The 21,575-nt window shown below is 36.4% G+C and overlaps 1 protein-coding gene across 1 annotated transcript in view; it reads left to right on the top strand.

The window, feature by feature from the left end:
* Positions 1 to 1,320: 1,320 nt before the first annotated feature.
* LOC115629742 (homeobox protein vnd) overlaps positions 1,321 to 21,575 on the top strand; it is a 32,557-nt gene continuing 12,302 nt past the window's right edge. The window contains exon 1 of the mRNA XM_030526276.1: positions 1,321 to 2,139. Coding sequence (XP_030382136.1) covers positions 2,021 to 2,139 — 119 coding nt within the window. The 5' untranslated portion in view covers positions 1,321 to 2,020. The remainder of the gene's footprint in view (positions 2,140 to 21,575) is intronic.

The raw sequence follows: 21,575 nt of genomic DNA, 5'->3' as shown, positions 1-21,575 counted from the left end.
ATAGCTGTAGCGTCGGAAAAGGTGGGAGAAGGGTATTCGGGAGTCGTGCTTGAACGACTTTAACTTTACACTCCTTTTAATTTGTGCGTTTGCTTCGTTCGTTTTTCATCAGCCAATGATCATTGATGTTTGATTATCTGCCAAAGATATTGAAATATTCTAAGCGAGATTTAAATTATGGTTATGGCTTGACAAAAATCCAATTAGTAGTTCAAGTCCAGTTTTTATTCAGCTCAAATCAAGAGCTTTTTGTACTTAGCTTGAATTTGAAAAATAACAAATCGGCAAACCTATTTTTCAGATTATTTGATGAAATTCTTAAAACAGTTCCTTTTATTTGGAATACCTTGTTTGGGTGATGTTTTTTTTTTTTTTTTTCTTTTTTTTTTTTGAATAAATATCAACATACTTAGTACCACTGTTGCATATTGTGGCAGGAACAAGCAGGGCAACGAAATCGAAAAAGGGTACAAGAACAAACATAAGCAAAACCCAGACTTAGAATCAGCGTTAAACGTACATATCTCTCTGACGCGTTGGACGCAATATACAAATATATGTATACATTTGTCGATATCTGTAGCACACACACACAAACAGACACACATATGTACATGTGTATGTTCTCACCCATGCAAACATTATCGGTAGGTCGGAGTCGGAGTCCGACGTGAACGCGTCGTTCACACTTTATTTTATTTGTTTAACTCAGTTTTATTTTTCTCAGCTTTTTTTTAATACCTATTTGACTTTAATAAGCGATTGTTGTGGCATTTAAGGTGTCAGAGTGTGTGTGTATGTGTGTGAGTGTGTATTCGTGTTGGTGTATGACCGATCCGGTGCCAGAATGTGGCGTTTACCGCCGCCGTTGGTTCAATACAACTTAAAGCCTCGAACGCATTACACACGGCTGAAGAAATTGCAGAAAAGCGTCATTCGCGTCATTTTTTGTTTTTGTTTTGATGTTTTTTTTTGTTTCTGCGCCGATCGTTGCCAGCGTCGTGCGTGCGAGTGTGTGTGCGTGTGTGTGCCAGAGTGAGAGAGCAGAGGAGTGGACAGAGCGAGATAGCGTTAGATAAGGAGAACGCATGCGTATCTGCAACCTATTGTTAGTATCAGTATCAGTATCGGTAGTACAAGTATCTGTATCTGCATCTGTTGCCTGTTTTACTCGCATTAGCCCCAACATTGTCCAACTGTGTGTGTGTATGTGTGTGTGTGGCTGTGTGAGTGAGTGTGTGTGTGTGTGTGTGTGTGCGTAAATCGGCTCTGGCATTTTTATGGCTTATTGAAATCGCAACGGCAGCCAACAGTCAAAAGCGCGCAACCCACACGCCAGCAGGCCAGCACTCCAGCGCCACTCCAAATCATTTTCAATTCCCACCAACGAAAACACTCCAGGCCAAGTTTTTAGTGCGAGTTCAAGCGAGAGTCAAGCAATCGATCGCTGGCGATTGAAATGCAGTGATTTTTTTTCCTTTCTCCCTCCCTCTCGCTCGCTCTGTCTCTTTCTCTCGCTATTGTCACGTCCATTGGAGTGGCAATCGGTGTGCGAATCAAAAACTTGGCATCTGCATTATAAATAATTAAATCAAAGCAGCCGCTACGCGACGCGACGCGCAATCCACAATTCCACGCCACTCGCAACTCAATGATCTTATAATCACACATATTGGCGGTAATTGAAGTTCTATCTATTGGCCACTGGGTGTGTTGTTGCCATTGGTATTGCCGCCAACTGGGCATACAAATTATAAAGTGATCGTGCATTAAAAACCGATTGGTAAACAAATAATTTGCGGGCGGCCTTAGTTGAAGCAATCAATTAAATGTGATGACAGTTAATGGCAAATAATTGAAAACAAATCCAGAAGGAAAGAGCCAACAACAAGTGTTGCCTTCACTTGCGCGTACAAGGAGTATCCATTCGCCATCCGCCATCTCTCCACCTCTCCATCGACAGTATCCTTATTTTTTTTCCTGATCCCCCATACCCGTCGACAGGGGACCCGCTTCAATTATGAGCAATTACAATCAAAGCTGCGGTTACTTCGAGGATTGCGGCTATTATACAAATAATGTGTACCAACAGGATTATTGCATGCAGCAGGATTATGAATACAACAAACAAGTCTATGAGTGAGTATCAAAAACAGCCTTTTCCTCGGCCACCACTAAGCCCTCACAACCAACATATGTTCGCCGTGTTCGGCGTGTGAACACACAACTATATCGCATTTTTTCCCTTCTCTATTAATAATTTTTACTTCGCCGCTGGTAGTGCCGGCGGCAAAGGGGTGAATGGTTTTTTCTTTCTTTTTTCCATAAATACATACATGCTTTAAACAATTTGTAGAACACTAGAAGTTTTGCTATAAATTTGCATTTGAATAAATCTATTTGGATAGAAAGGTAGAAAAAGTGTTGACATAGTTTTGCTTTAAGCGCTATTAGGTACTATGTTTTATTTATATATATGTATATATATATATATATTTGTTTAACATTTACAAAAACAACAAATCTAAAGACTAAGCTAATTAAGAAACAATTTTCACTTAGTATTTACTAGGCATGTGTCCAGGTTTTTTAATGCAATTTAGTGCATAGCTTTATATTTCCTCTTTAACAAAAACTGTAGTCCCGATTAAGCCCGACAACCGATTATTATTCTTCCATTAAATGCAATGTTTTATAACGACAAAAAGAAAAGGTGATCATTTGTAAAACACTAGAAGTTTATGCTATAAATTTGCATTTGCAGCAATCTATTTGGTTACAAACCTAAAAAAGTGTTGGCATAATTTTTTTTTATATATTTAGATATTTTTGATATTATTTTATAAAAATAAAAATTGAAAGCCATTGAGCTAATTAAGAAACAATTTTCAAATACGATTTACTAAGGATGTGTCCAGTTTTTTTAATGCAATTTAGAGGATAGCTTCATATTTCCTATTTAAAAACAGGTGTAGTCCGATTATCACCCTTCCACTAAATTCAGTTTTTTATAATGACAGATCTGAGCTATAAAAACTCCCAATCGAGCTCTAATAATAGCCAAATAGATCCAGACCTTCATCTGGTACTAATGCCCTTCACCAAGTAGTGCACAACTTTTGTGGCTTTGATGAGAGTACGGCAAGACAGGCAAGATCTAGAATGCCTCTCAAGTACCGATCTTTGTTGTTGTAGTTGCATCTAACACTTTTATTCATGGGCGGTACAAGCTTCGGAATCGATTACAAGATTGTTTATTATGTATTAGCTGCCTTTATGTGGCATTTACTCGTACTCCACATCTCAATAGTGTGGATAGAAACGCCTATCCCTACAGTTGCCAGTGAATGTTTATTTAATTGTATAATCTGGCGTTGTTCTTCCTCTTCTATTGGCCAATTCCATTGTTGACAGTAGAGGTCAAGCTTTTGGCAGATAATTTCCACAGCATAATTGCTCTGGCAATTAGTCCAAGCTCTGACCTCCTCGTTGTATGTGACACCATTTATAATCTCCCATGCCATCCGTTAAGGCAATTGCTCGATTTTATTCCGTTTGGCCAAACACATTTCATATTTATATTTTAGTTTATATTTATATTTTAGTTAAATAACTAAAATGGATTTCCCCAACTCAACTAAACGCATTATGTATAGCTTTTTTGCTTTAATAACTTGTTAGGTCTGTTTTATAGCAACTTGTTGAAAGAAAACAAATTTCAGCTTTAAGTAATTGACTGATCTATAAAGAGTTATTACGGGTATATAAAAAAAGACCCTGCCTCTACTGCTAAGCCATCGAGATTCCTAAAAGTGCTTTTAAAATCCTATTACTAATTATTTTGTCCTTATCCTAAACTGTAGTCCAATAATGGACTAATTATTCAGAGGAGAATACAAGAAATATAATAATTTTAAGTAATTGCTTGACACATTCACATTTTTAATATAGCCAGGACCAAGACATCACATCAATCTACGTCGCCTCACCCTTAAAATATCAGGCTTATTTTTAAATCAATTCTACCGCAGATAGCGCCTTGGTAGAGCTTTAGACTTTTAGAAACAATTTGAATTAATTTGAAACTACCGTTTGCAGAACTTAAATAAAAACTATTTGAACGCTCTATAGCTCGAATTTGGTATTTTTTGATTCCTCCCTTGACTTGGCATTGTTTTTGTTTTACATCTAAATGAAAAGTATACCATATATGAAACCCTCTTGCTAATTAGTGCCTACTTACCTCAAACTATACGATCTTGGCAAATACTGTTCTTAAAAAAAAGAAACAAAAAAGGGCATAAATAATGGAATAACATGAGCTTAGTTACACAAACAGCATATGTATTTATTTATTTATACATGCTACTATATATCTGCGAATGCATTTCTGTAATTGTTTGTTTGAATTGGGCTCTTAAGGAACAAACACAAACACCCACACTTGCGCACTCAAATTTTCTTTCTACGGCCTGTCAATTAAAATGATGGCTGAACAATGCGAAAAACACAGGGACCTGCTGTCAAACAAATAATAATAATAATAATAATAAAAAAAATGCGAAGAGAAGAAATGCCCGTTTTGGTCAACCTGTGCGAAAAGTCTTGGGAAAACCAGTCCCAGCCCACCAGTCGCCCAAGCCGTCGTCATCAATGAAAATGGAATTGGAATTGGAAATGGAAAGAGAAAGGGCAAGGGCCTGGGCAAGGGAAGAAAGGAAACAGTGGCGGATTGGCGGAGGGGGAGCTGTGAACAAAAACAAAAATAGCATGACATAAAATAACAAAAATAGAAATGGAAAATACTTTTATTTGGCAAACAGCATTATCCGAGATAAGCCGAGGGTTCGATGCAACGATTATGGACAAACCCAATTAAACTAAAATTTGTGAAAAACTGTCGTGTGCGAGTGTGTTCTAAGTGTGTGTGTGTGTGTGTGTGTGTGTGTGTGTGCATGCATGATTTTCCAAACGATTTCACTAAACATGTGTTTTGGTTTTCAAAGTGCAGCCGTAAAAACCCCGCACCGCACCAAAGACACAGACAGCGCTGCCAGCATTCGAAATACGAAAAGGTGACAAACTGGAAATAATGCGCATTGTTGAGTGTATAATTGTGTGTACATGTGTGTGTGTGAGTGAGTGTGTGTGTGCCTGTGTGTGTTTTCATAGTTGTTGCACCTTTTGGCTTGGACTTATAACACATACGAGTATAGCTGGCTGGCTGGTTCGCTTACAATGCCGTAACATTGGCTTAGTCCAACTCTCTGCCAAAATCAGGGGCTTAGCCACACACACACACACACACATGCTCACAGAACACAACCGATATGAGATATAGGTATTGGTGTAAATACAATTTCATTATGTTATGCCATTAAATGATAATACCCTCGGCTCGACTGCAATCTTCAACTGAGACTGCGACTGCGTCTGGGATTGGGATTCAGACTCAGACTCCGACTCCGACTCAGACACGGCTTTGACTTAGAGAGCGTCTTTGGCTTCTTTCTTCTCGGCCGATATGTGTAGGAGGAGGTTGGTTGTGTTTTCTTTGCTGATTTTCAAATCAAATTTGCTTTTAATTGCCTCACACATTTCCACGAAATGTTTTGACAGCAACTACCCTCTCCCTCCCTCAACCTGCTTCGCTCTCTCTCTCTCCCTCTTTCTCTGTCCCTCTGTCCCTCTTTGTGGGTGAAAGGTTGTGTGACAAATTGCAGAGTTATTGCCTTTCTTTCTTGTCTACTACTCAGATGCAAGTGAACTCCATTCCCAACCCCATACTTAATATAAGTAGTACTTCAAAATGGGCTGTCAAGTTAGGAGGACGACCAAAAGCGTAAACCTCAATCCAATATTTTGTTAATCTTGATTATATGAGAAGGGATCTGACACCAAACAAGAACTTTGGAGTAGAGTGTAGCATGAATAGAAGAATATATACATAATATTTACAGAATCTGGTAGACAGTAAAAAACTCGATTTATCTAACTTTTCTTTCGCTATAATTTAATAATAATCTGAAGAAGAAGAAGACAGCACTTATGAAACAATAGTATACTCCTATTATCTACAGAATCTGGTTGCCCAAGACAGTAATAGACTCGATTTATCTATCTTTTCTTTCGCTATAATTTATTTGTTACTCTATGGCTAATGATCTGAAGAAGAAGAATATTATACTCGTATTATCTACAGAATCTGGTATCAGATTTATCTACTTGTATTTTTGCTTTCGCTATAATTTATTTGTTACTCTATGGCTAATGATCTAAGGAAGAAGAGAGCAGCAAGAATGGAATCTGGTAGCAAGCCTAAGAGAGAATGTAGAGAATTTCTTTCCTCCTTTAATTTGTTTGTTACTTTAAGGCAAATAATTTGCGCACAAACTCATTCCGATTCATAAGTTTGAAACTCAAATAAAATTGTCGTTTACTAACAAACTATTATGTGCATTAATAGAACTTAGATTGGTTTAAACACTTTAATATTGATAGCATTAGCGTAATTAATAACTTAAATCATTTGCTTGTTTTCAAGAAATTCCCTAGCTTTGCAAGTTAGACAATACACATACCCCAGTTCGACACTAATATGTATCTATTTTTTTCATATTTTAAATGAAAATTGTTTTCGTAAAAATGATATTTAGTTTTTTTGAACTAGAAACGTTTTGATTGGTAAAAGAATATTTCGAGAATATCCTAAAATATTTAATTATAAGCATTCCACTTTTTATGACATCAGATTATTTTAGTTTCTAGAATTAACAGTAGAGTTAAGTCAGCTTAAAACTAATCTGACACATAATATCATATACTAATCATATTTTTCGACTTAAATGCATGAAATTGCTCATCACAGTCAAGATCGATTTGAAGACTAAGGAAGTCTAAGGAGGAAATCTTTGATTATCATGTCTAAACAAAGAACACCTATATTACAGACTGATTTAAAGATAAGCTTGTATATAAGTGCAGCCAGTTGTGCCATAAAAAAGGAAGAACAGCTATATCGATCCGTTATTCACTCTTCATTTCAGTTATAAAGGGTTTAAAGGCAAAAGTGGAGGATATCTTTGAAAATTCATTGTCAATTTGTCGGAATTTTGAGGAAAGAAAAAAGTTTTTAAAAATAATGCTGAAACTTTGCTGTACACGTATTCAAAAAATGTATTTAAGTCGACTAACTAGCTTTTTTGATAGTGTATATGAATGCTACAAAAAAAAGGGGAAAACTATTTTGCACGATCGAGAAGATTCAAGACGAATCGAAAAATATTTGCTAACTTATAATAAATAGTTTTTTTTTCCAAGTATTTTAAGTTAAAGATGAATCAGTTTAGTATATGCAGATATATAATATTGCTAAGTCGTCTGATTGAGAAGACAAGGTAGCACGTTTTATAAACAGAAATAAATTAATATACCGAGCTATGTCTTAATTAAGGGTTCATTAAAATACAGATTATGGATTGTATAAATGGTATTTATAATTTTCGAAGGAAGTTACTAGTTAATCGTTTGATTTTTCTCGAGTTCAGCAAAATATTCCTTATTCGAATCATTAAATCCCAAATAAAATTTGTATCGTACCTGAAGTACCTTTAATGGGTTATGGACTACGCGGTTTTGACTTCGAAAGCTAACACCTACCCCTTTCTAAAGAGTTCAGTCAAGTTTACAGAAAATGTAAAAAATAAGAAAAATAAGAGAATATTTCCATTTTTAAATAGATTCACATTTTTATATAAAGCTAATATATTTTTTTAAAGGCAATCAAGCAGACATGATAGCTTATGGTCGCAATAAATAAGCATATTTCCTCAGATCAAAGTGAACTATCATCTGACCCCAAGAGCTATGCAATGGAAAGAGGGAAGCTGTTCTGCCAACAAAAAATGCTTCTTAATTATAGGGACTGTCGGCTGTCTCTTGGACGCACCGCACACTCGACCCGCAACTCGCCCACTTGTTTTTGGAGTGCCTATCGTAGGTAGCTCTCTATGCCAACTCGAGTAGAAACAACTTGAGGTCATAAAAGGACACGCTACCAGGCAATTGCAGGCGCACTGAAATATGAAGTTCGAAAATATAATTTTATGATGTTTATTAATAAAAATAACAACTACTCACAACAACAAGAACTACAACAACCATGTGCAGGCAGCGGCAATCCAATACCAAACTCAATTGGTGGACGCAGTCAGTCAAGGTGAACGTACTCAGAAAACAAAAGGAAAGGCCGCCCCTACTAAGCCGACGCACACATACTCCACTCTCTCTATACATACTCTTAAAAGTCTGCTGAATGAAAAACAAATTTGTTGTAGAAATACCATCTGGGAGTAATTGTTTCAATCAACACTATATAGTATGGTGCAACAGAATCCTGAATTGAAGACACGTTCTTGTTGGAACCGATTGTATCCTACATTGCCCAGTCTTTTCTTGTTTCAACAAACACTATAAATAATATTTAAAGACACAAATCAACACTATATGTGTGGTGTATGGTGGAACACAATCATAGAGAAGACATATTCGCTATACTAATAAATCTTTTTCGAACCAATTGGGACCTGCACGGCCAAGCCTTTTCTTGTTTCAAAAAACACTATAAAGAATATTCAAAGACTGCCGAATTCGAAAAACATTTGCTATATAATTTAAAAAAAAATTTTGAACCGTTTGTTCCCATGGCCACACACATATCTTCCTTAAAATATCATCAACTAGTAGTTGAAGTTAACCAGATGAAAATTGTAGATTTTTCATACAAACGTTGGAGCCTGTTTTCCCCCCTTTGGAGCTCGAATTTTCCAAGTGGGCACCTACACTATGAAAGGATACATGAGTGAACATTTCAGCTTTCTAGCTTTTACCGTTTGGGCTGTGCGTTGATCACCAATCAGTCAGTCAGGACAAACTGTTTTATATACTTGTATATAGAGATTTGCGCAACATTGTCAAACAGTTTATTTAGGGGTAGTATGTATATTTCTAAAGTACTAAGTGACTAATATAAAGAATATTTTGCTGAAACAAAACATATTTTTATAGAAAACGATTACTTCAAAACCGCTAGTTAGTAGGGAGTATAAGTGTATACTATAAGAGGTATAAGTGCCAATTACTTTCTTAATATAATGATTCATTTATAAGAGTACTTTGAGGGACCACTTTAAGGTATTCATTCGAAAAACATCAGATGCAGCTAGGCATAACTTATGTTAGGGTATACAAAAAGGAACAGAGAAACTAGCAGAACGAGAGCCTTAAATGTCTGGGAACGTGTGCACATGTTGCCGACGCCAGCGTCAGCGTCAACGTCAGCGTCGAGCCATCGGATGAGCCAGGAAGTAAACACCGCGAATAAAAAAAAAGGCGAATAAACATCAGAGATACGAATACCACCAATACGAGTATGTGAGGTCGCATTTTCAGCAATTTGTTTTGTTTAAGATCGAAGTCTGTATGCGCTATATAAACACAAATTTGACTTTATAATATTTGCTTATCTCAACAACATTGCCCAATCAATGTGAGGCAGCTAAAGATTGTTTCTACACTGCAGGAAAAAAGAAGAGACTCTTTTATTATAAACATTTACATTTTCAAATTGTCAGGCATTATATAAGAAAGTGTGATATTGAAGTGGGTTTGATCCAATTTTGAATTCTTTTAATGACGCATAACTCTGCCTCTGTAGTAGAATTTTTAAATGCATTTCGCAAGCAAATTCTAAACAGAACTGAAAGTAAAATTGATTTGATTTAGAAGTTTACGTATTAAAAATTCTGTAGTCAAATTTAAAATGCATTTTAAAAGGCAACTTTAAATGGACCTGTGATTTTGATTTGAAAACTATTTCCAGCAACTATTTTCTTTCGAGGAAAGTAACAATTAAGGACGAAAGTTCGCAAGGAAGCGAGTTATTTCTAAATCGCGAGAAAAAAAGACACTTGGTAAACAAATTTGGTAAAATTACCTTTAACCTATAACTGTATAAACAATGTGTATAACTGTAAAACAATGTGTATAACTGTAAAACAATGTGTAGATGTTATTTTTAAATGCTTTATAACATTAACTTTTTCCTACAGACCTATAGGTCCAGTAAGATTGCAGTCCAAGCTAGTCTTTAAATCTTAAAGCTAGATGAAATTGTTTGTAAATGTCATCAACTAAGTTCATATTTCTTGATACGAGAGTAGGGTTTACTTTGTTTAACTAAGCTGTGTATATATCCGAGGTAGTTCCACCTTGAATCTTAATAAATAAAACAAAAGTGAGATTGGATGTCCAAAGAAATTAATTTCTTAAGAATTAGTTTTGAAAGGTGAAACAAAATTCGTATATTTTATTTAAGTATTTGATTCTGCTAAGAGCTATATAGAATTATGCATACATTTTTTTTTTTTGTTTTTTCCACAAATGTCAAGCTTGGACTGTGGATGGGAATGCCTCGTGTGGATAAGCACATGAAGCGCACTGTAGCGTGTTGCATGTCCAAATGCGTTTAATACGCGCGTCCCATCTTTTCATAACTAACGCCTAACCCCTCCTTCCTTCCTCCACCTTGGGCTAATTTGTATATATGTATATATTTTTTTTACCCTCTGCCAATGTTCTTAGCAAATATTAACGTTAAGTCTTCAGTTTATAGAGAATTTTTTTTAGGTAACATTTTTTTCGGTTCGGTTTTTGTTATTTTGGTAACCGGTGTCAATAGCATTGGCAATGCCTTTTTTTCTGAAAGTTTCGGGGGAATGGGGAAACTTGTGTATTATTGTATCTTGTTTTTGTTCTTGTGCCGCCTAGGGTCTGATAAAACGGGGCTGTCAAAACAGCCACTTGCTGTCTGCTGCATGTCAGGCGAACACAACACAACACAACAAACGAAGCAAAAAAAAGGAAAAAATTGTCAGCCAACGTCAAAGTTGGCAATGATGGGTAAGACGGCGGCTAAGACTGCTACCGCTTGGCCAAATCAAAAATTGATATTTTCATATTTTGTTCTTATTGCCGACTTCTGCCGACATGAAGCGTGACTTTGTGACATTTGATGGCATTTTGTCGCAGTTTTGTCTGAATTGTCTCAGTTGTCAGTTGCGATGTCAATGGTGGATGGGTGGATGGGTGGGTGCTTGGATGGCAATTGGTTGAATGCCAATATAACCCAATAAAATGTGCATCTAGTTGCATCAGAGAGAGAGGGAGAGAGGTGCCTGTGCTGGTCCGTGTCACATTTATGAATATATAATGAAGCGTGTGATTCTTTGAAGTGTCACGGGCAACGGCAACGGCAACGACAATTGACATGCAATGTGGAGCTGCCTGGAGCTGCCAACCAACCAACCAGCAACCAATAAACCAGGCTGCCACTTACTCGCACTTCCGGCTGAGAGCAGTGCCATTGAGCCATTGAGGACGACCCTTCTTCGAGCCATTTGTTCTAATGTGTCATAAGCCCTGCACAGCAACATCGCCCACAAATCAAATTCAACAAAAAGCAACAATTAAACGTACAATGGAAAACACACACACACACACACACATATATATATGTACATACACACACATATACATATACATACATATATATACAGCACCACAAAAATGGGCAAGGTGCGTGTTTTTCAAAATTTGCCGACCCGTTGTCCCATTCATGAAAATATTGCAATTGAAATTGCTTGGTATTTGAAATAAATTGCAAATGTATCTTGTGGATGCGTCCCGCTGTGAAGGAAGTAGGAAGTGAGCAGCGGCGGCAGCAGCAGCAGAGGAAGTTAAACGGGCATGCATGACAAACTGGGACTGACTGACCGGCCGGCCGGCCGGCCGGCTAGCTGACTAACTGACCGGCTGACCGACTGCGTCACAGTGGGACACACGGCACAAACCCATTTGTCAAGTTCAGAATCACGGCTTCACAGCCGGCCGTAAAAGCCGCGGCATGTAGCTGAAAATTGTTTGCCTTTCAGCTCAACAGCACAACCGATTGTGAGATTCCCTCCTGTCTCTCTCCCCCTCTCTCTCTCTCTCTCTCTCTCTCTCTTTTGCACCTTTTTATTAATCAATGAGTTTGTCGCCTTTGTCGCCGCTCAATCGCTTATTGTTGCACCTCTAAGTGAATCTTCCTATAGTCGTTTGTCTTGGAGTGCACGGCATCCGGTGCTAGAAACGGATCGGATCGGATCGTATCGGAACGGAAAGCAAAGGAAAGGAAAGGGAAAAGGAACCCTCAATATAAGAGACAGAGAGAGAGCCATGAAATGGCATTAGCATTAGCCGAGGATGCCGTGGTAATTCAAATAAATTGAAAGTAGGAAGTAATTTATCTATATTTTATAAGCTGAACGCATCAAAAAATGTTTTGCATTTCATTTCTCTTGTCATTCGAGCCGTTGGCCAAGTATGATGCCGAGGATATCCAAACAGTGTGTGTGTGTGTGTGTGTGTGTGTGAAAGTTGTCACCATTATTTGATAATGTATGCAGCTTACGGCAACAGGACTTATCATTAGTGATGGCATGGGTTACACATACACATACATCCTCCTTTATAGGCAGATTACTTGCATGATTAATTCATACTCGTATGCCGCTTCAATGTCTAAGGGAGCTCCAACACCACTTTACTTTCAATTCATATTAGGGAACTACTTATTGTAGAAACGTTTAACTATTTTGTATGTTGGGCGCTTCGTGTTATATGCAAACTGCAATCTAAGCAATATAATAATCATCAAATAACATTGGGGCCAGGCGTAGTTCAAAAACCTAGCAGGAATCCCACAATGGGAGAACGGTTCGAATCATCGCATAAAGCAGGATTTATAAATTAATTAAATTAAATTAATCGCAACAAAATAAAAAAAAATCAATGAATAAAAAATTCAATAAATACATTTTTTTTAAATATATATACATATGTATATGTATACATAAAAATCAGTAAATAAATCAACAAATAAAATATTATTAAATAAAAAATCAATAAATAAAATACAAGCTAAAAAAAATAAATAACAAAAATTTAATTTTTTTTAAATAAAATAAATAAATATTTAATGTTTTAAAAATAAATAACTAAAAAACAATTACATACAAAAAAATAAATAGATAATTAAATAAATAAAAAATAAATAAATATTATTGAGAATCTTGGAGTGCTTTTCAATCATGAATATTTTTTATCAATGTCTGATAAGGCCAAAGGTATTCTATGCCGCAGATAGTTTAAGACCCATATACTAGGCTTTAATATCTTTTAATATCCCATTCTCAAGTATTACTCACAATTCAATCCTTTTCAGATCGTAAATATAACTTTAATCAAAAAATGTACACGCAAATGTATTATTTTCATTGATTTGTTTTAAATGGGCGACTAATGTCCGACTAATGTGAATGATTAGATTAGGTATGGGACTAGGAATTAGTTTAGGGATGAGCGGAAATGGGTATTGCTGTCAGAAAGTGCGGAAATCACGTCAATCAAACGAATCCCCTCCTAAAAATATAAGTATAATCAAATAAAACAAGAAGTGGAATTTAAGGTTTAAACAACCGAAATTATTATTAAAGGTATGGTCAGCCATGCAAAAAAAATTTACATTTAAATAAATGAATCAAATATGATTCAAAAAAATACCAACAAGAATTCTACGATTTTTTTGTTTTACCAAAAATTTTGATTGGGGTTTATTTCTCAAAACCGACTTGTCAAATAGTTGAAATAATTTGCATGTCTGACCGTACCCTTAGACTGTTTTAATTCCTCATATAAATGTAAGCCTATATGCATTCAAGTGCTACTTTTTTTAGGTACTTTCTCACCAGTTCTTATTCAAAAAAATAAAAAATGGTTTGAAATAGGAACAGCTTTTGAAGTCTTTAATTTTTAGCTTTATAGCAGAATTTATAGCAAATTCCTTAACCTGCAAGGGAGTTGTGTGTAGAAAAATAGAACAGTCAGTAGGTTAAGCAATCAATCAAGAAAAAATGCTTTCCACACTATTCGCTGGATTTTTGCCCGTTTAGTTCATAGATAAAACAACGTTTGTACATAACAAATTTAGGACACTAATCAAATATTTAGCTACAAGACTAGTATAGACTTTCTTTCAAAGTCAACAATTCTGGTAGGCAATTGTATGTAGTTGAGCAAACTGAACAATCTCGTATTTATTACAAGTATGGGCAGCAACGCCTTTCATATTATGAATAGGCGGCGTATACAAACAGGGGAAATTCTCGGTAACGAAACAACAAATGGGACAATGAGACAAATTGGTGCATCAACAGCTGACAACTGGATAACTGGCCAACTTTTGGCCTGACCATGCTCTACAGAGATCACGCCATTCAGCCAACTACTATTCGAATCGATTTGTAAAACAAACCGAATACAAAAAAAAAGTGCAGAAGATCAATCATGATCGTATCGGAGAGTTGCGCAAAAGGTGTGCATGGAGTTCGGGAATGTGGCCCGGGTACGCGCCCATTAGAAACTCCTTACAAAAAAGTCAGTCTGGCAAAATCACTTCCGCGCGACGAATTCGGAAAAATGGTCATGGCCGTCAATTGACAACACGAGCGAGCGAACGAGCGAGCGAGCAGGCGAGCGGGTGAGCGGACAAGCGAATGGAAAACGCAGTGAAAGGAAAAACGAAACGAAAACCGGAAGGTAAATTAAAATGGATGACAATGGATGAGCTACACTACATTGTATAAACGAGCATTGAATGAATGGCTGATGCTCGAGTGTATCTGTATGTGTGTATGTGTGTATGTGTGTGTGTGTGCGTGTGTGCGTGTGTGTGTGTAAAAGGTGTGCACGGCACGCTGCTGTCATGGGTTCAAAGTATCTTATAGTTAGCATGCCATGCATGTCCTCTCTGCGTTTGTATAGCTGCAGCTACCCAGTATAAATATTATAAACCACATAGTTTGTGTCGATTCTGAAAAGGGGTGCTCTGCCTTTTATTTTAAAAGTAGAGTCAATTTAAAACTTTAAATAACATAATTGTAAATATAAAAAGCAAATAAATAATAGGTCACATTTTATACAAAAATCGAATGGAAATGAAATAAAAAATATAATTGACAATTTCAATACAAAATATATATACTTTATTCTATTCGCCACTTTTTTAACTTATTCTTCTGACATTATATCTATAAGAAAGGAAATCAATGGGTTTTGAGTTTGGGAATTTTTAAATCATATTATTGTAAACCTCATTTCTAATGCAGTACTTATGAGGCCCCCACTCTAGAGAACCCTTTACTGCTTTTATTTTGTATAACTTTTTCACTATATCATCATTTCCACTAGTTTGTAGGACGAAGAAACAGCATATCATCGAAATATCGCTTCTCTAATCAGAATGCTAGTATCACTAATATATTCTTCTTCTGACATTAAACTTTTGAGAAGAACCAAAGACTTTTGAATGAACTTGTTTTTTAAAAAGTTCTGAATAATAACAAACATTAAACATTGAATTCGTATTAATTAAATAAGGCAACAATTAAAAAAAAAAAAAAAAAAAAACTAATCTTCGTCGTTTTCTATGACCATATAGTAATTAGCCTGCAATCGATTCCTACTGGGTATTTCTAAGCAAACACCTTTTGCCAAAATCTGATGTCGCCCCTCGTGCCCGGAATCACACATGCCTGTATGCACATATGTGTATGTGTGTGCGTGTGCGTGAATGTGTGTGTGTGTGATTTTTTACGCTCATTGCCAGAGCAGCCGCATGTTTCTGCCAACGAACCGTTTAATTGGGGTTGTTAGCCGCTGCCCGCCCCTAAAGAGCCGAGCGCGGTTTCGCCTTTCCAACTGACATTAAACATATTTTATTGTATTTGTATTGTATTTGATTTTAAAAAGCCCAGAGAGTGCACAGCAATATCAGCATCAGCAACAACAGCAACAACAACAATATGAGAAGCAATGGAAACAGCAGCATCAGCAGCCGCCGTGTCGAGTTTATGGTTGTTAATTGTATCTCTCGGATACGGCTTCGCATTCGGGCGTACCCCGACTGTCGTTGTGGTTGTTGTTGCTGCGGCTGCTTTTGCAGATATTAGAACGCTGGAGTGGCCTACGGATTGTCACACTTCAGAGTGAGGAGCTGCCAGCTGCCGAACTGGCTAGCACTCGTAGTCTGCCAAGCTAGTATACTACATACATATATACTTAGCGTCGTTCGATCTTTTTAGGCATAGCAAAAAGTTGCCTCCTCTTCAGAGACTGTACGCGAACGGAACTCTGAGAAGCAACGATTTCGAGTTCATTATTACTATTTTGAATGGTTTTTATATGAAGGGTTTCTATGGAGGGCTTATAGCTTAATACGAGCCTATGTAACACATAGAGCGAGGCGTGGCAGATCCCCAAAGTACATGTAGATATTCTTGATCAGTTGGGCAAGACGAGTCGACATAGCCATGTCCGTCTATCTGTCTGTAGGAACGCAAGGATCTATAAGGTACCTAAGTAGATTCTTCTAGCTCCGAGAAAAGACAAGTTTCTGATTTTTTTTCGATACACGCCCCACTTCCTCGCTTAAGAAGTTTTGTTTTCATTTCAATCTTGTTTTGATTTTGTTATTTGAAAAATTCTATTTTCATTGTTTTTCAGATCAATACGCCCTTATGAATAACAAAATATCATCATCATTTTAGGGCACATTCTTAGGCAGATATAGTGGTCAAAACTCGCGTTGCCAATATCTAGTTACATGTTTGTATATTGGAAGACATAAATTATTCGTTGTCTATAATTTTCGCAGTTTGCCAGATAGATAAAACGTCCACAGATATAATTTTGATATCCCCCGCCGTTTGCTAATTAAAAAATGGTGTCTAAACAATCCAAACATTTCGATTCTTTGCTCTGTTGAACTTAATTCAATTCCCTGGAATGGAGCCACTCTGACAATAAGTATTTAATTCCGATCTATAATATATTAAATCTACTCAAATTTATATGAAAGGCTCGTCTTGTACATTTTATAACATTAATATTCGATCCTTAACTCTGATAATACCACTCTCTATAATTAAATCTATTACACTTTATACCAAGTGGACATCTTGAGTTTTACATTATTTCAGTAGTTGATTCTAAACTCTGCTCAATATACATTTGGACATCTCTAGTTCCCCCAGAATTGTCTGGAAAGGGACCAAACTGTTTTTAATTATTTATTTATTTTATATTTGTAACTCAGAATTAATCCTAAATACATAGTATATGTGTAGCCAGAGCAACGAAGGCCTTCAGGCTGGTTCTTTCTCTATTAATTATATGTTTATATGTAGTTTAGGAATTAGTTTTATAAAGTTATTAATATTTACATCATTTGTCTCTGCGCGTATTTGATTTGGCGTGGGAATTTTCAAGGAAGCACAATGGTTAGTTAGAGTGCTGTTATTAATTATTTGAATCCATTAAAAGAACAGTTAATCCACTTAAATGTATATCTTGGATAGGTATAGATTTGTAATCGATTGTCATTCATGTGTTATGTAGATGTTTAGCTTCAATACCTTCTGAGTTCTCTCTTAACAAGCCTTTAAATCCTATCTATAAAATTCTAAATGCACTAAAATGGATATGTACAGAGTTCAAAATTCGAAAATTGAATGCTCCAATTCCCCCTGAATTCGCTGTAATGGAACCAAACTGCTAATGAGTCTCAAATCGTATTTAAAACATTTTCAGTTAATGTTATACATAGAACTTCAATATTCGATCCTTATTTATATGAAATGTTTCAATTCTAATTACTCTGCATTGCTAATTCGTCTTTTAATCCCATCTATAACAAATTAAATCTACTATATTTGCATTGTCCAAGGACATCAGCAAGCGATGTAGTACTTACTGAACCCTAGAGGCACAAATCTGTAGTTTCCCGAAACCATGCATACTCTTAAATACATACACACTAGTGTGAGTAGCAAACAAATATTTTCGTTCGTCTGTCAGGAACAACAACTACAATTGCCTGCTAAAGTAGTTTGAAGTGCGAAGGTATAAAAGTAAAACCAAAAATAAAAAAAAATAAATAAACAAATAAAGCAAAACAAGGATAACAAGGAAAGATAAAAACAAACGAGTTTGCTGCGCGAATTGAATTGAATTTTTATGTCATTTGAATAGCGGCCTCAATGCTGCTTCTGCCCATTATAGTAGAAGACGGATTTAGTTTTTTGTATTTGTTTCTTTTTATTTTTGTATTTTTTTGCTTTGTTTTTTTTGGCTGTTTTTTTTTGGGCAATTGCCAAAGTGGCAGTACAAGATACGACGAATGGCCTGAATGGCTTGAATGTCTATTGTTGTAGTCGCTGGCTACTTAAACTTCCGCCCGGAAGCTAAACGGTGGGTGGGGGGGGGCATAGGCAACTAAAAAGGCAGGGCGGCGGCGGCAAATCAAATCAGAGGCAACGACGCTGAAAGGCTTTTACTTTTCAATGCTGTCGCTATTGGTGTTGTTGTTGCTGTTGTTGTTGTTGGTGCTGTTATTCTTGGCTATGTTATTAAATGCAACATCATCATTAAGCGCATAACAATGGCAATCACTGTCACACACACACACACGCACGCACGCACTCTCACTCACACACACACAGACACTATATGTATACATATGTACGTATATAAGCGAAAAAGGGCGTGCGCAAGCCACACAGGGAAATTTCCCATGCACCGTTATCCTGCACACAAAATTACCCAAAAGCAGCGCGCAAGTGCGGCAACAGGCAGACCCAGCTAGCCGTCTCGCTCGCCCCGTGACCCTATTGGCTGTTGGCTGCGACGCGCCTACTTCTTTTATGCGCCGGCCGACGCGTCTGCGGCAACGCTGCTGGCTGGCGCACACGTAATTTCCCACAAACCGGCTAGCGGTGCGCGTGTTTTCCCATTTTCCCATTTTCGCATTTTCATTTGTAATCCTGCAGGCGCAGCTGCAGCGACGGCGCCGACAGAGGTCGAGGCAGCAATATGGAGTGGCCTCTTCATGCAGCGCATTTGGAGAGCTGCGTGTTTAGGCCAGCAGCCTGAAGTGTGAGGTGTGTGTGCGGGTGTCCCATTGTCGAGCACATGCTTTACACACACACACACACACTTACATGTACATGCAAGCTAGTTATGTGTAGAGAACCCTTATGTGGCTAAGCTTTCCACTACTACATAAGCATTTACCCAAACCGGCCCCTCCCTCTATCAAAAGGTGGAGCAGGACCTGGAGAAGTAGGATGATTATGGAAGGAGGAGGGTTACGTGATATGGCCCTCAAACACGCCATGTTTGCCATTTTTTTCAATTGTGTGCCAACTTGCCCTTTTGCCGTTCTCAGCTACAGACTGGCGCCTACATGGCTCTACTTCGGTTGCTTCCCCCTGCCCTTCAGAAAGAAAAAAAAAACCATCCATCGACCCGTTGCTCATTACTACAACGCTTGATAGTTAGTCCTTTGACTCCATTGTTCAAGTTAGCTAATGTCCGTGTTGATTATGCTTTTTGCTTGAGTGCTTTTGGGTGTGTCCTGTTGGAAACATTGATTTTCATATTGCATGGATACCTACATATACGAATACTCCTAGTATGTAAACGTGGAATTTTTACATTTAGTATACTCCGTCCCCTGCATATGTGTGTGCTTATCATGGGTTTGATTATGAAACCGAGATACAAATGCTTAGCGCGACACACAAAGCATATTAAAGAGTGCCAACTGGACCATGATCTCTCCCTAAAGGGTATCCTTTAAGCTGAAGTATACAAGTACATATATTTTTGCATTTCTCTAATCGTCCAGTCGAAGTCAAATAATCGCCGTAAATTATTCATATTTTCTTCCAAACTCTACAATCCAATCCACATGGCTTGGTAACAGAACAGCTTATAACATTTTTTCCCACCCAGATTCTTAAGTTATTGAAGTGAAATAAACTTGATTGTAGAAATCATTCCTATGCCATGTTTTTGATAAAAAAAAGTTAAGATTTTGATAAATCTTCAGATTGTGGCCACATTCGGCTACAATCATTAGGGTACCTGAGTTTTGCAAAATTCCAACTTCAAATGGGAAACAATGCTACGCTGCATTCAGTTTTTTTGCAATTCTTCTTGGGGTCTGATTTGTTGGGGTTTTCTTGTATTAAAATACATATGGAAAACATTAACTAAATACTTAGTAATCGATAGTAATATTTAATGGCTAATTTATTTTAATTTGAGGTCCGATAGTGATATAAATAAATCAGAACTCAGGGACTGTAATCATTGTAAGCGTTATCCGGTAAAGTTTTGGGCTTCACAAAAAAAATTGTTAAAAAAATTGTCAGGCAAAATTACAACTTGAGCTTTATATTTGATCAAAAAAATAAAACTTACAGGATAAAAATATTTTTTGAGTTTTATTTTTTTGCTCAAAAATAATTAAGTAATAACGTAAAATTAAAAATTAATTATTAAATTTTTTACCTCTATAATTCAATTCTAAATCTATTGCACCAATCTGCTAAAAAAAAAAATAAATAAATAGCCTAGTGACCAAACAACAAAAATATTATAATTTATTAAAAACAGACACCAATCTGGCTAACACAAATCATGTCCAACATTTAAGTTCCATTGTTTTTACTAGGAAAAATATAATATATATAAATACATAAATATATAAATAAATAAATGTAAAAAATCAAATTGTAGGCGAAACATGAATTCAGCATAAATGTATGTCTTGATTTTTATACAAGTTTTTTCTGTTTGATGACAAACTAGTTATGGGTATATTATATCCTTTGGTTAAATAACACACAATAAATGTTGAGGTCCCTACTCTAGTGACAAAACCGCAAAGCTTCATACATACTTAGTAGCTGACAAGTATTTATGGTTTATGCTAATACTTTTATGAGAAGAATCTTAGATCTCTTTATCCCTCTCTACAGAATATAAACAACACGCTAAAGTTAAAGTCGCCCTTTTTCCCCATAAGCGTTTTTATACGATTAGGGATTGCGAATCACTTCATTGTCGAATTTGTGTTTAAACGAAATAGTTTCGAAACTTTTTTTTGGAGCTTTTTTGGCTACGTGTGGCTTATGTCCGCTGATTAAAACGCCAAATTATTTCTCATTTAAAGTAGGTCTGATTGAAAATAGACTAGGGTTAGTGTTAAACAATTCTGAATATCCTAAATCATAGAGTACCACAATTCAATTAATTAAGAAACATTTCCATTATGAAAAGGGGCCAATACTGAGAACTATAAACATGTTATGGCAAATACTAATTGGGATTGGAGTGTGTATCAGAAAGAAAAAAGATATAAACTTGACCTGCCCAGGAGCTCATAGCAATTACAACTCTTATTTAATATGAGAAATGATTCTATCAATGGACAATATCTAAAAAGAAAAATTCAGTTCCCGTCTGGGTTTAAAATTTAGATTCTAAATTATACCTAATAGTTAAATCATCTAAGTCTTAATTAATTGTGTGGAAAGCGCTTAATGAGAAGATAGTCCTGATTTGTTCAG

Source organism: Scaptodrosophila lebanonensis, unplaced genomic scaffold (genome assembly GCF_003285725.1).
Source record: "Scaptodrosophila lebanonensis strain 11010-0011.00,11010-0021.00 unplaced genomic scaffold, SlebRS2 tig00000163-arrow-arrow-pilon, whole genome shotgun sequence".
NCBI lineage: Eukaryota > Metazoa > Arthropoda > Insecta > Diptera > Drosophilidae > Scaptodrosophila > Scaptodrosophila lebanonensis.
The sequence above is the reverse complement of the archived record's forward strand: the minus strand, read 5'-3'. Positions and strand labels throughout refer to the sequence as shown.